This window comes from Rattus rattus, chromosome 11 (assembly GCF_011064425.1).
Source record: "Rattus rattus isolate New Zealand chromosome 11, Rrattus_CSIRO_v1, whole genome shotgun sequence".
Taxonomy (NCBI): domain Eukaryota; kingdom Metazoa; phylum Chordata; class Mammalia; order Rodentia; family Muridae; genus Rattus; species Rattus rattus.
Window position 1 is genome coordinate 40,572,468 of NC_046164.1, and position 15,522 is coordinate 40,587,989.

The 15,522-nt window shown below is 35.0% G+C and overlaps 1 protein-coding gene across 8 annotated transcripts in view; it reads right to left on the minus strand.

The window, feature by feature from the left end:
* The window catches only part of Epha5 (EPH receptor A5), a 353,750-nt gene that overhangs the window by 36,716 nt on the left and 301,512 nt on the right, over positions 1-15,522 (minus strand). For all 8 annotated transcript variants that reach the window (XM_032917099.1, XM_032917097.1, XM_032917098.1 and 5 more), the window contains 3 exons: positions 7,906-7,973; positions 6,600-6,725; positions 5,768-5,953 (listed from right to left, as the gene is read on the minus strand). In XM_032917099.1, coding sequence (XP_032772990.1) covers positions 5,768-5,953; positions 6,600-6,725; positions 7,906-7,973 — 380 coding nt within the window. The remainder of the gene's footprint in view (positions 1-5,767; positions 5,954-6,599; positions 6,726-7,905; positions 7,974-15,522) is intronic.

Consider the following 15,522-nt stretch of genomic DNA (forward strand, 5'->3'; position numbering starts at 1 on the left):
GTAGATACAGTGCAATGTACAGCGAGAACATGTGCCAAGAAATTCTGGTGCCATTTATAGGACTGCTCTGGCTGGGAGCTACTCCTTCAGTAAAGGTGCGAAATCCCTGTAAGGTTGAGCTTTGATCGGGACCATGCAAATGAAAAAGTGAGAGCTCCTTCCTTTGCAGCTTGCCCTCTGAGCCTGTCATGCTGACCTGGCCCTGGCGATTATCTTTCACTCAGCTATTTTGCATCATGGAGTACCAACCTGTTGCCATGCCATGGACATTCAGGCTTAAAGGATGAGTGACTGTAAATGACTGTGATCCCATGGAGAAGGTCACAGTGAGTTAAAATTGGAGAGCAAATGAAAGTGAAGCTTCTGAATGAAGTAACGTGAAAAGGAAAAATAATCATGTAGAATTTCTGCAGAGAATGTATGGGAGTGTGGGAATACGGCAGGATTTCATCAAACTATGCATGGTAATTGAGGTGTTTACTTGTCACTACTGAAACCTAACAGAAAAGCAGCGTTTGGTAAAGTCTGAGGGCAAGAGGTGAGCAGACTTGCTGTGAAATTGCCAAAGCTGGGAAGAATGTCTCGAAGGCTGTTGTAATAACACTAATTAAAATAGAAAGGAGGGTCTAAAATGATCTAAGTCCCTAATGATGAAGAAACCCCATTGCTCAGACATAGGACTGGAAGGAACAATTTTGGATTTGACCAGAAAACCTTCTCCTTAGGATTACCTCTAATTGAATTGAAAGAAGTTATGCACAATGCATAGGGGAAGATAAGCAGCCTAAGTCCTCTCCTGCTTCTACAACAAACAACCACAATGACCAGCAAGGCAAGATATTCCAATATGTGACATAGGGGCACTTATATCTGGGGGGAATATAATCAAAGTCATCGGGGTTCATACCACTTCCTTATGAATAAATCACACCTGGAAATATAAATTTAGCCAGCTACCCTGGTGAGGCCAAGGACCGTTGAGGAGAACCTATTATCTCCTCTTTCTTAAACCAGTATAATTTCTAATTATATTCTATTTGTCCTTCTATCTGCAGTTAAGTGTTATTTTTAACCTTAATCAATGAAGTTTCTTTTTTATGAGAGAATTATTATTAAAGAAGTCAGAATGGCAAGAAATGCAGAGGTAAAAGAGTGGCAACTAGTGCCCAAGCAATACACACACAACTCAAAGCATAGACGTAAGATTCAGGGAGCATCATGAAAGAGGACACAAGAAGTATTTGTAAAGAAAAAGGACTGAGGATATGTGCTGTGAGATTGTCTCTTCTAAGAAAAAGAAAACCAGGTAAATAAAGGAGATGTGAAGTCCAGCATTCAGGAGATGTGGAGGCTAGGGAAGAGGGGCGAGTAGAGGCATCTGGATTGATGCACTGTGTGAAAGTCTCAAAAAAAAATCAATGAAATCATTACATTATTTAAAATGAACCATCCTCTAAGAAAAAATAAAATATGAAAGATCATAACTATAAATGTAGTCCATCAATATTTTTACAATTCTTAGTGACCAATTGTCAATTAACTCGAGTATCTATCTCATCATCCTGGAAACAGGAAGGTAATGTGATTAGTACTTAAGTTATTTCAACATTTGGTCAAAATTTTCCACTTCATAATAGGAGTAAATTTATTTCTGCATTATTTTAAATAACAAATAAAGCTATAAAATGCTTTAGCACAATAGAAACAGTCCTTTCTTGAGACTATGGAATTTTCCACCAGTAGGAAAAGTGTGCATTTAATAAATAAACACACATGTAGCTCTGTGCATGAAGGCCATATGCCAACTTCAGGGAGAATATCATGAATCAGGAAACAAGTCTTTTATATACACACACACACAGGGCTTCTCATTAGACTGTCTGGCCAGTGAGTCCCAGAGATCTGGCCATCCCTACCTATCCGACATTGGAATTACAAACTGATCGCATTGTGCCAGAGTTTTTAGATGACAGTTGGAGCCTGATATTTGGTTCTCACTTTGTCTGGTGAGTAATTTATTGACTAAGTCACCTTCACAGCCCATGGAAAGAAAGTTGACTAAGCAGGTAGGATGTTGAGATGGCTCAGTATGTAAAGGGTAAATGGCTTCTCTTGTGCTCATGAGGACTGAATTTGATTTTCAAAACACATGTTAAAAAAAAGAATAGTTTGCATTTGTAACTACAGGAGTGCAGCAGATGAAGACAGGGAGATCTCAGGAGCTCACTGGCAGCCCTGTGTAGCCTACATGGTGTGTTTCAAGTCACCAAGAAAGATTATCTAATGTGGGAAAACAAGCAGCACAACAAACAAAACAAAACAGGAAAAAAATGGAGTGAATGATTCCGAGAAACAGCGTCTTAGGTTGACCTCTGGTCTTCACGTTCATGCACACGTACATGCACTTGAAGAGTTTTCCCTCATGAATATACACACAATTGAAAGAAGTTAGTTTTCTATCGGTGAAAACCATAATTTATATCATTAATTCATATTTTCTGGGATTTCATTAAATAGTAAAATTGCCACTGTGTATATCCATCAAAGTATCTTGCATTGCAAATTAGTCAGTTAAGCTGAAGCCTATGGGATTTTTAAGTCATGAGATTTTCTTATTATATATATATATATATATATATATACACACACTATACATAGTAGAGATACAATTTCATAACAAAACGCCACAGAAGGAACCAGAATGGAGCTTTAATCTTTGTCACTTGCGGTGCAAGAATGAAAAGGGAAGGCTCCCAGTGACTTCGTTCATAGAGGTGACACTCCAAACTCCTGGCTTTAGCTTCAATCAGAAAAATCACAAGGGTTGGTTGCACTTAGGCCTCATTATCTGTGTGCTGCAGGTTGAGAATAATTGCCGAGTGAATTAGCATCAGATCAGAGAGCATGAAATTAAGGACACAAATAAAGTAAGCCACAACATGGTAAATTGAAAACAAGTCGAAGACTTCCTAAGTTGAGCATCAAGGGCTGCATTTAAAAAAAGAGAAACACGGTTTCGGCTCACACAGATCACGAAGTCGAAACCAAAGACATATTTTCAGCTTTTACATTTGCTTTCCTAATACATAGCCTTCCTTTGGGTAGCAAACATCAAACAGAATATTTCATTAAGAGAATGAAAATTGAAAACTGTCTTCTCTGCCGTGTTATTTTTTTTTTTTTAGAATAGAACTCACGTAATCTGCATATGATCTTTTTTGACTTCAGCACTGGCTCCTAATAATAAATGCTACACATGCATGAAAATATGTGAGAAATTTGCCTGTGTTATTATAGGAAGTTGTGTCAGTTAAGTTCCCCAGGACACAGTTGTATGAAGATGGTCTATAATATATCAAGAATGTGTAAATATGAATGAATAGATCTTAGAATTTGGAGCATCACCTACTATTCAGAAATACATTTTTAACACATGAAAATATGTGTCTATTCAGTAATATAACTTACTCATACAGATTTACTAACCAACATACACAAAAGGACATCATAACAGTCTCTATGTCTAACTATCTCTTGAGGTCAGAATTATTTACCTTTCTTGTATGACAGTGAACATGCAGGTGTTTAAAGTGGCTTTTTGAAACATTTAAGTAAGATAGGTTTACTTAAGTAATCAGTATACTAACTACCCTTGCTGAGGAAAACTCTCTGTTTTGCTAGAAAACTGAAAACTGTATCAAATATAAGAAAGCCAACTCTAAGATTTTACGAAGAGTTTTGGACCAAATAAGGGAACACTATAGATCATTGCAAACATCATCACAGCACTGGAATGACTCCCAGATCACAATGAAGCTGAATGAGGGGTGATCATGTCACATGATTTGTAGAATTTCAGTAGGAGTGTGAAGGAATTGTGAAGACAATAGATATGAGGTGGAAATTTCAGCGAAAGAAGCAAAATGTCAGGGCCAAATACAAAGTACATATAGATGTGTCCTATTAGGAAAGATTTTATGTTTAATGTTTAACTCATATTTCTCTCTGTGAGAGAACTTGGGTCTCCAAGAAAGCACACATATAACACACATGACACAACAATGCTGCGTGTGCAGTGATAGGGCAAGGTCAGCTGAATCACGCGATGAAAATCCTACAAAAAGCTGGAAGTTGGGAGTTTTTGAAGCTTTCTCTAAACAATGTGGGATGTGTAACTTTGGACAATCTTCAAAGGTGCACTTCGATGTTTCTGAAATTATTAAGCAGAAGTTACTGTGGCAGTGAGAATTTTTGAAAGCTTGTGTAGCATTTCATTGGTCACATGTCTAAACTTTTTAAGAGTTAAAATAGTTGCTATAATTTAAATTTTGTAATCCTCTTCTTTATTGAAACGGATAAAGGTACATCAGAACACAATGGTAACAGTATCATGGCATAGTACAGGTAAAAGTCATAACTGGCATTGCCCAAAGAAGTACCCATTGCCTACAGAGCTATGCTTTTTGTATTATTATATTCATTTTATTCTTATTCATTCATTCATTCATTCATTCATTCACTCATCCATTTTCCTCCTGTCTAACTGTGTGTGTAAATGCACATGAATGTGTATGTCATATCAAAGAGAGTTCTCTGAGCACGTTATTATGAGAACCATCTATAAATTTTGTCTTTTTTTTTTTTTTTTTTTTTTTTTTTTTAGAGTTGAGGATCGAACCCAGGCCCCTTGCGCTTGCATAGGCAACACTCTATCACTGAGCTAAATCCCCAACCCCCCATCTATAAATTATATGCCTTATGACAATATAATATGAAAGAAAGTCATTTCTGGACTAGTGGATTATCGGTTAAATTTTTTATTGAGCAACTGAGGATTAAAAGATTTGAAATCATTCATGGAGAGGCACACTACAAAAATATATTTGTAAGATGCTAACACATATTTAAATAGGATGAAAAATTCTGGTAATTCTGAATTAAAGCTATACTTTCTTTAATTAAAAACAAAGTAATCCTTATGAAATTTTTGAGGCTGTTGATGAGAAGAACTGATTTCCAGTAGCACAAAACTAACTAAATAAAAATTACATAAACAGGTCCTGAGAGATGATTCAGCTTCTGAAAGCTAGGCTCACAACTAAAATTTCAAAACTTGCATAAATAATCACAACTAAAAACTTAATCTATTTTATTTTGTTGCTGTTTTACTGAATATAATTTTGTCTTTTGTTTTGTTGTTTGGGCAATGAATTTATGTTAAATGAATATACTGCTGCTAAAATGAAAATTTGGGGTTATTACAGATCATCTTTAAGAAAAATCTACTAAGGGGTTGGGGATTTAGCTCAGTGGTAGAGCGCTTGCCTAGGAAGCGCAAGGCCCTGGGTTCGGTCCCCAGCTCCGGAAAAAAAAAAAGAACCAAGAAAAATCTACTAAATATAGGGAAAATTTATACTATTTGAGAAATTAATACTTTGTTTGGTCAGTTCTTTTACTGTGGAGCAATAGTTCTCAATCTGTGAGCCCTGATCGCAAGGGTCACTTAAGAGTGGCAGGAAATAAAAATGTTTGCACTGAAAGTCATAAGTAGCAAAATTAGAGTTATGAAGTAGCAAGGAAAATAATCTCAAGGTTTTGGGTTTCCACAACATGAAGAATTATATTAAAGAGTAGCAATATTAGGAAGGTATAGAACCACTGATGTAGGAGCTACAAAGATTTAAACAGATAGCCATGATGTGTATCACACACACACACACACACACACACACACACACACACACACACACAATGTGGTTGTACTTACTCTTAGTCACAACGCCTTCTAGATGGATGATGTTTGGATGATCAAACTGCCCCATGATACTCGCTTCACTCAGAAAATCTCTGCGCTGTTTTTCAGTGTAGCCTACTTTAAGAGTTTTGATAGCCACAGGCAATTCTCTTTTTCCGGGTAGTTTCAAACGTCCACTACAAACTTCACCAAATTCACCTTGTGATCGGGATAGAAAAACACTGTATAAGCTCATTTATAATTCTTATTCTAATAAAAATTCTAACGAAACTATAAACATGTGAAGCCTTAAGGAAGAAAATAAAGTAAAAGGGGAGACCAAACATCCACAGTAGTATAAACAAAAGTAAATGCTACATTCTGCGTATGTGATCTAAAGACACCTTAGGGCTCACCAGTTTAAGCTATATAATCCAAATAGTAACATTTGATAGAAATAAAAAAAAATAAACTGACTATAATTTATTTTGGCTTTTCGTCCTCTGTAGTCTACTAGTACCTACTACTGATGATAAAAAAGAAAAGGGAATATGACAAAGATTAATTCAATTTTGTTACCACACGGTCAAGATGAATTGAGCAGAGAAAATAATTTCCAGCATTCCAGGTTCACTCTCTATATACTAAACGCTATATGGGCAAAGATTCTTGGTCTCTCCTTTAATAAGGCACACATTTGCTCATTTAAATATCAACTGTCCAGAAGATAGCATTGAAAGGTGAGCAGTTACAGATAATTTCGAAGGTCAATTATAAGAGGTTAAGGAGATTCTATGGGAGAGCAAGAAGATGGTGCATTACACTCTGTGGTATAAACAGAGCTGAAATGTCAGAAACCTCGTACCTGCTCCAATAACTCTCTCAATGGTGATGCACGAGGCTTCGATCTCCTTGGCAAATTCATGAACGGCTTGAGTGGGATCTTCGTAGGTGTGTGGATCAATGTACGTTCTTACTCCTGGCAGTTTAACTGTAACAGTACATGGGTATCAATGTAGTAAAGACAGCTGTGGTTATATATAAATTTGTGAACAGTCAAGGGTGACTGAACTCTTTTACTCTAAAAATGACTGAGTTGCAAGAACATATTTTTTTGTTTATGATATTTATATACATAATTGTTTCTATAACTTAAAATGTGGATGTTTCTGTATATAAAAATGTGTATATGCTTGCATATCTGTGTAAACATATTTCAAGATACCATTCAGATGATGGACTTGGGTACATATTGAGAAAATTGTGATTATTGAAGAAGGCAAGAAAATAATGGCTTATTTGTTGTTGGTTATGTGTATAAAGCAAGTCATTTTTAAGATATTGTAACAAATTATTAATTATGATTTTAGAAGACCATTTAATACAACTTCTAGTGGTTCTGGAAGAGAAGTCAAGAGGGAATCAGAACTTCTACTTCTCACTTTGTGTCTGTTCCCGTAGATCCTTATGTTACCTGAGTCCCAGCTTCTCTGCTATTCACACCAGGATGCCATTTCAAAGACAGATCGCAAATACATAGGACTACGAAGTGGAATCCATATGTTTTCATATGTTATGCATGGTCCTGGTAGACTGACTGAAGTGAAAGATCTTGGCCTCCACTCATTTTTCCAGTTGACTCATGTTACAGAAAAGGAATATATCAAAATACTATAATTAAAGCCCTCTGAAGTTAATTTTTGTGCTTCTTATCAAAACGGGATTCCATGCATTTCTTTAAAATTGTGGTCCCTTTCAGGTCATTTTATAAAGGCTGCTGACAGAGTGTTTCTGTTGGGCAGGAAATTCCCGTTACGGTCCTGCAAAAGGAAGCAGCTGCAAGACTTTCATTCATTAGGTCCGAGGCTCTGAGTTAATGACAGATTTCCACTCACACTCTGTGGAACTTGGAGTCCACCTAGAATATTGATTTGACATACAATAGCATTTTTTAATAAAAGACAAGCATTCTTTAATGATCATAATGGAAATATTTGTTTTAGAATCAAATTAAGCGGTCAGAGCTTGCCCAAAGCCATGAGCCATACACGTAAGAAGGACTTGCTTGTTTCACAGGCAATGGCTTGAGTCAATTCCTCCAAATGGCCTAACCTGAGCAGCGATCATCACCATAATAAAGTCTCTTGTTTTATTTTGCACAATTTGCTTACTGTGCCCGTTATGAAAGTGCATCTTTTCCTCTTCTGGATCCTGCTTTGCTTTGCTGTAGCCACACCGCCTAGAACAAAGTGAGCCGCCGTTAGCCACAGCTGAACACACTGAATCAATCGCGTCTCCCCACGAGCAGCAAATGCAATCGAAGCTTCTCAAACCCAGAGCCAATTTCCATGCCGGTAATAAGAAATGAGGACAACACTTCTTGAGCTGCTATCTTTTTTTCTTTTATGCCCAGCAAATCACGTTATCTAGATTATACTGTCTCAAGCCATCTAAGCCTATTTTTAAGGTCATTACCTCATACACTACACTCCAGGCATCTTCTAGTCTCTCTTTCATTTATTTCCAGCTCATTTGCTGCTTTTTCAGCACTAATTGCACAATATTTTCCTCTTTTTCATGGGCTCCTACCTTCAGCACCCTCCTGGATGGATGGATAGATGGAGAGGTGTGTGTGTGTGTCTATCCTGTCTTCCCTTCCTTGATCATTACCCTAGCTCTTTCCAATCATATTTACCCAAATAATTGTTATGCAAGAGAAATATGGCTTACCTCTTACCTCTATTCCCCAGATCTTAGTCTCTTGCATCTCTCTTCTAGTCATTAATTTGCAAGGGTTTGAAAACCTCTCATTCTCACACCATGTAAAGCTCGTAAGTGACAACTTCTCACTTTGAGAGTACATGTTACTTGGTGTTCCTCTCTTTTCTCCTCATTTATACATGGATATTCTCAAAGATCCGGAACAACCTCTCTGGTATTCCTCATTCTATCCATCCATTGGCACTCATTCATTTAACAGCTCTGGATTAAGCTCTTGGAAATCTCTACTCTCATATCTTATATCTTGATTTCAAGGAGGTATTCTAGGTCCTTTCAAACGCATTGGAGCTAACAGAAAATCTGTGTATTTCTCTCTGTTTTTACAACGATTCTCATCCATTTTCTGTAACTAATACCAACATAACTAATGTCTTTGTCTTTTAAATTTTAAACATTAACCATATGTTCTTTACCATGATGTGGTTGTCCCAAGATCTATATAATATGCATCCTAGGACTGGTTTCCTCAGTATTTCTCCCACTACATCATTAGCAAACCTTCCATTTATTATCTGGAAGTCTGTGCCTTCAGAACAACATTTCTCCATTCTGTAGCTTATTTCCTAAAGTCATTCTGTCTTGCTTCATTTTGGTTTAATCAACAGTGTTTTTCTCTGGATTCCTGCCATTTTGGAGATCATTATATAGTCCAGACTAGCATCTAACTCACAGAAATCCTCCTGCTTCTGCCTCTAGAGAATTAAGATTAAAGACATGTGCTGCCATGTACTTTGATCGTCCAAAACTTTCTCGATATCCTTACTGCCAAAACACACGACTTAAGATATTATTCTGTTGAATTATCTTCCTACTGTAATCATTAATAAATAATAAAGTATAGAGAATATTCAGTATTTTTCCTAAAATTTACTTCCATCCTATTACACATAATCTAAAAATCTCTAGTGCAATTCTACATGTTTTCATACATTTAACCTTATTGGTTCCTTTTTAAGTATATTCTCCATAACAATGTCCAAGTATTGATTTCCTTTTTGAGTTTTGTTTTGTGTATTTCCCCTGAAACACCCAACTTCTACTCTCTCATGATGTCATTCTTACATCATAGTGCAATACCTTCATTTTAGTATGATTTTTCTTAAGTAATTTTAATATTTGTCAGATACTTATACGACAGGAATTAGTATTCACTTACAAATTTCATCAGTGGACTAGAATCTGATTCGGAGTTGGCATTCAACATATTTTTACATTGATGAATGAATAAATGAATGACTGGATGATGTTTAGATGTGCCTACACAATGACAGGTATTTGGAAGATGGCTATGCTGATGAATACCGAGTTGATGTGGTACATGATTAACCATATAACATTAAACAGCCAGAAAATGTGAAAATAGTTAAATTACTTTCAGTGAAACTCAAAAGAAGTGATTTTACTATTCATAAGATCCCACCACAAAACTGAATTCACTAAAAGTTTTATTCATTACTGCATTAAAAAATGCAACCAGAATGATGAATTATTTCACTATGAATTTGGTTGACGATTGCTGTGTGTCATAGCTACAAGGTTAAATAGGTCTTTACCAAGATTACTCCTTGGTTTTGTATATGGGACTACTCAAAACATATCCATGTATTTTAATTAAAAGCAATATATTGTTGCATATTAAATAGATATGACAATGATAAACATAGTACATCTAATGTCACATTTTAATAGTACAGTGTTAAAGTACTAATAATTAAATTGTATATTACCACTAATGCATTTTGGGGAAACCAAAAAAAATGTGATTAAATATATAATGTCGTTAGAAAAGACTACACCTTAGCAATTCAATGTGTTTTTTAATCTTATTACTAACATTTGCTTGATACATTCTTCCTGAAGAGTCCTTAAGACTCAAAATACCTCATAACAGCGAGGTAGATAGAAAAATGTAGAAACAAATACACAAAATTGTACAGAAATACAAATTTGCCCATTCCAGATAGTATGTGCTATTTCACGATGTTGTTCCCAGTTTGCTAGTCTCTAATATAAGTGACTCTGGAGAGCAGTCATTGCTCTTTCTTATCAACAATGCTCTAAACACAATCACATAAATTTATCTTGAGACTTTTGTTATGTAAGTAATATTGGCAGAAGCTTTGTTGTAGAAATTCTAAGAAAACCTAAAAAGGCTTATGCATCCTTCCAGTTTACATCAGCAAACAAGTACTCATTTCTGTTCTTAAGGCTCCCACTTGAAAAGTAAATATATTAATAATAAACTTTTGAAACTACATCTTCAGTAACCTTTACTGCTAAATAAACCTTATAGATATTTAAATAAAATGCAAACACTTCATATGGAAAAGGAAATAAAACTTCAGATCTCATCTGACAAAACCTCTGGGAATACTTTGATGAGGAGTGGTTTCCATTTTATTTTCTAGAGGTGAGAGTTAGAGGGGTAATAGAAAGGGGTGTTTCAGACTGCGTCTCTGGAGCTCTGTAACATATATACTGCATGTTATGGTAACACATAAAATTAAGTTCTGGGACCCCTTAAGCTTCATTAAAACAATCTTCAACAAGACACAGCTGGTGAAAGTGCGGCTGACAGAGGTGGGCATCCTGTAGAGGTTTGACCTCATTAGCAAGGCTTGGCATAGAAGCATGTTCAGTCAATATCATTTTCTCTACTTGCTCCAAATGGACAATTTCAAACAGTCAAACAGTCAATGAATATTTCAGTCTGTACATAAACTTTATTCCTTCTATGTTCTCAAAATATTATTTTTCTTGATCATAAAAGCCAGTATTTTCCTTCATATAACCTGTTGATTGTGATGAACTTTAAAATGATCGTATTAGAAGTGTATGGAGTGTTTGTTTTGACAGAAGCCCTCTGATCATGTATGCCCTTGTTTCTCAAGAAACATATTTTCTTTCTTTAACAAGACAAACTATGAAACTATATATAAACCTAAATTATATTCATTAATTAGCACTAGTGAAAACTTCCAGAGAGGTGCTTGACTTATAGGCATGACCCTATGCGAATTTAGAAAATAATCATCTGTTTTCCTTACCCATCCTGAGAAACAATATATCCTTGTTAATAGAAATACTGAACCTGAAAATCTGGTTCCAGTTACTAGATTAGTGTTTGGACTTTGTAAAATTCCAGAATCCATGACCAGATAAACATTCATCTATGTAGAGCTGGAGGTTCAGTGAATAACTTATTTCTGGGTATAAATTTACATTTGATAATAAATTTGGGGTATAAGTTTAAGACGCTCCAGAATCCTGAGCAGTACACAGATTTGTTAAAAGCACTCTTTTGGCTAATGATGAAATGGTTGATGAATGAAGCAGCCATGATAATGCATGAATCCTGGCTCTAACAGCTGCCTTCCATGAAATCAGAGTTCCTATTACCTTAACCTAGAGTAACATATTACTTTTAAAAAATTGAGTAATGTTGCAGGGAATACAACAGTGGAAGGAGGAATAGTTCTGAATGCAGATTTTTTTTAAAAAGTTTGAGAACATGTATAAGAGTAACATAAAAACACACATGTCTTCATTATTCTTTCTGTTGTGGCTTAATTATAACATGTATTTGTTGATCTTTATGGCAAAGCTTTTGAAAACCCCAAAAGTTGCAGTAGTGTTAATATTTTTGTCTTGCTCATAAACATTACACAATCCAGGCTTTTAAACAAGGTGTTACTGTGTACCAGCTTGCTGTCCTGAAATTTGCTGATAACTAAGCTGGCCTCAAGTTCACAAAAATCCACCAACCTCTGCCTCCATGTTCCTTCTATTAAAGGCCTGGACCATCAGTCTGAGTCAAAATATTTTCTTTAAACCACAGGTTTTTTGTTTTGTTTCTTTTTTTTTGTTGTTGTTTTTGTTTTTTTTTTGTGATTTTGGTTTTGTTTTTGTTTTCTTTTTTGTACCTTAACATTCTTTTTTTTTCTGAAATAATAATGAGCCGAACTTTTAGTTAATGTTCAATTTAGAGAAGTTTACTTCTGGAATATTAAAAGGGTTACGCATGGCTTTAGTGTAAGCTTTTTGACTTTTGCATCTCAGAATTCCCTCCTTAAGTCAGGAGTATGGGCTCATGCTTTCAGTCTCTGCACTTGATAGGGTGACATAGGAAGAACTCAGTGAGTCAAGGTCACATGGGATACATAATTTATTCCAGCTCAGTCTGCATTACAGAGGGAGATCATTCTGGTGTATTGAGTTGAGGTACATATGATGAAGAATTTTATCCACTTAAAGAAGGAAGTGTTACTTAAGAGTTCAGTTAACTCAACGTTGTACAATAAAAAAAAAAAAGCATACGAACATTAGGTTTTATCTACTAAACGCTGCATAGGTAAATTTTGTTTCATGGGATAACATTTTTTGGTAAATGTACAGTTATGAAATGAGTGAGTGCATAAATGGGTGTTTATTAGATATTTACGTTATCTAATAGCAGAAGGGAATGACTTTCATCCATGTTTTTCTCACATACAAGGACACAGAAATCCCAAGATATTTGTGGAGAACTAAAAAAAAAAAATAATAATAATCACTTTATTGAAATTTCTCAACTGTATTTCTCAGTAGAGATGCTTCTAAATGCGAAAATAATCCCATTCCTTCAATGTGGGGATGGCATGATGACTATTACATCAAAAAGTCTTTGCAAGACATTGTAGTCTATGAAATTCGTAAGTGTTCAGTTAACTTTGCCTTGAAATCCCTTTATGATCATTAATAATAGAAAACTGAACACTTTCAAGGTTTAAACAACCCAACGATGATTTATAGCTTATTCTCACTGTGGAATTAAAATTTAATTCATTTAGAATTTTAATAAAAAAATACTTTTTATAAAGCATGATAGATAGTATTAGTTTCCTAGTTCCTGCATGATTTATATAATTATTCCAAGGGACATGTAGTTAATACAATGAGAGAAAGGTAGTGATGTGGGAAAGTTAAGAGTGCGATGCATCAAGGAATTTATAATCTATTCAGATTCGAATGTTTCTTTCTCTTTTATCTTAATGTATGTTTTACATTTTTATTGTGCGTATATTGGTGCATCTTTTGGAGATACAGAAAAACGAGTATGGATTCCTGAAAACTTTAGAGGTATCACGTCTACTGAAACAGGAGTTCCAGGCCACGGTGTGCCATGCAACATGGGTGATAGAAATCCAACTCACTCCTTATGAAAGAATAAGATATACGCGTAATCACGGAGCCATGTCTCCGGCCACCTTTCTGTGAATATTTGCATTATAGGATTATGTTCGAATCATCTCTTACAGTTCCAATTAAAACATGCGAATGCAAAACTTAATCTGTACTGACAGTTTTTATGCTCAGAATTGGTAATTTGAAATCAAACTAAGACATAAAAGCAAAGAAGAAAATAATATGTCTAATTTCAAAATGCAGAAAGCCTTTCCTTCTGGCACTGAAGTCATGTAAAGAAGCATGGAAATATGAATAAGGTGCACACTATTGAGTGAGGGAAACAGGCACATGGTTTGAACTTAAGTGTTAATGAACTGAATGCCTAGGAACTATTATATGTCACATGTGTATATAAATATTCTATAGGTAAATGTTTTGCAAGAGCACAAACAACCAAATATTCAGCAATAAAATGTAATGGCTTATGAATAATATGTAAAATATACTATATTAAAATTCAATATTGTTTTTGTAAAAATAGAATAATTTATTTTGAACAGTGAGGACATGATTATACTCTAGGCAATAATGATAAAATAAGGAAGCCATAAGCCAGTAATAAAACAATATTTCTGAGGATTATGAGGGCAGGCTCCTGTTGGGAGTGGTTTAAAAATCAGGTATGTGTTACCTTCCTACACAGCAAAGGAATAACTTATGTCAAGCATTAGATTTTAGTTAAAGCAAGGGAAATATTGGGAACTTTAGTGCTGTAATTATAAATATCATGACTAAGAAAATAAGCTTTAATGCTAAAAAAGAATTTGAGATCAAGATTTGAAATAACATGAATGTACAAATGTCATCTTGAAAATGATGAAAATAATGTTTTGTGTTTTCCTGCTAAAATATAAGACAGAGGAAAAAAAAATCAAAAGCTTAGAAGTTCCTGAAAAATTCCAAATAGCTGCACTTCAGAACTAAGAATTTGCATCCATATTGTTCATATACCTATTTCCACAAGTATGTTTCCTAAAGTTTTGCTCCAAGAAGCTCACTGTATTTCTCCAATCTACTTAAATGTATTTCTAAGGACTGGTGTATATGTAAGATGAGGATACAAGGTAAGTGAATCACATTATATCAAGATCAAAATCACCAGACAATACTCATAATAACCTTTCAGAAAGGAAAAAAAATGAGATTGCTCGACCCAAAGTGTCTGTAAATCTCCACATTCATAAGTGAGAAGAAGACAAAATTCACTGAGAACTAGTCACATGGCAACCAAAAAAAAATCTTATATTGCTACACACACACAAATTCAGGTGACATTTGAGGAAATTCAGGTCTTCCATAAATATTAATAGTAATCAACAATTTATTGCAAACCTGAGCCCATCATTTTCATCTAATTATTTTTTTCTCCACAGCAACACACATACACACACTCAAAAACATCAAGTAGATTTCCCTTCTACTTGGAACACTCTTTGGTGAAAGACGTTAAGAAATGTTTTCATCATTGATTTTCCGCTGTGAAGAACATGACTCTTTCAACAACGAAACAGAAAAAATGAACAATTGAAAAAAATGTTGTGCGCATGTGTGTGTGCATGTTCATGTGTGTACATACATGTTGGTGTATGCATAATTGTGAGTGCACAAGAACATGTTTATATGTATGTGCCTGTGTTTATATGTATGTGAATGCTATGTTCTCATGATAGAGGTCAAAAAGTGATAACCACAATGAAGGTCCTCGCCATCAATCTTGCTTGAGAAAGCTTTCCATGTTTGCTGCTCCAAAGAACAGACTACCTGGTCCAGAAGCTTCTGTC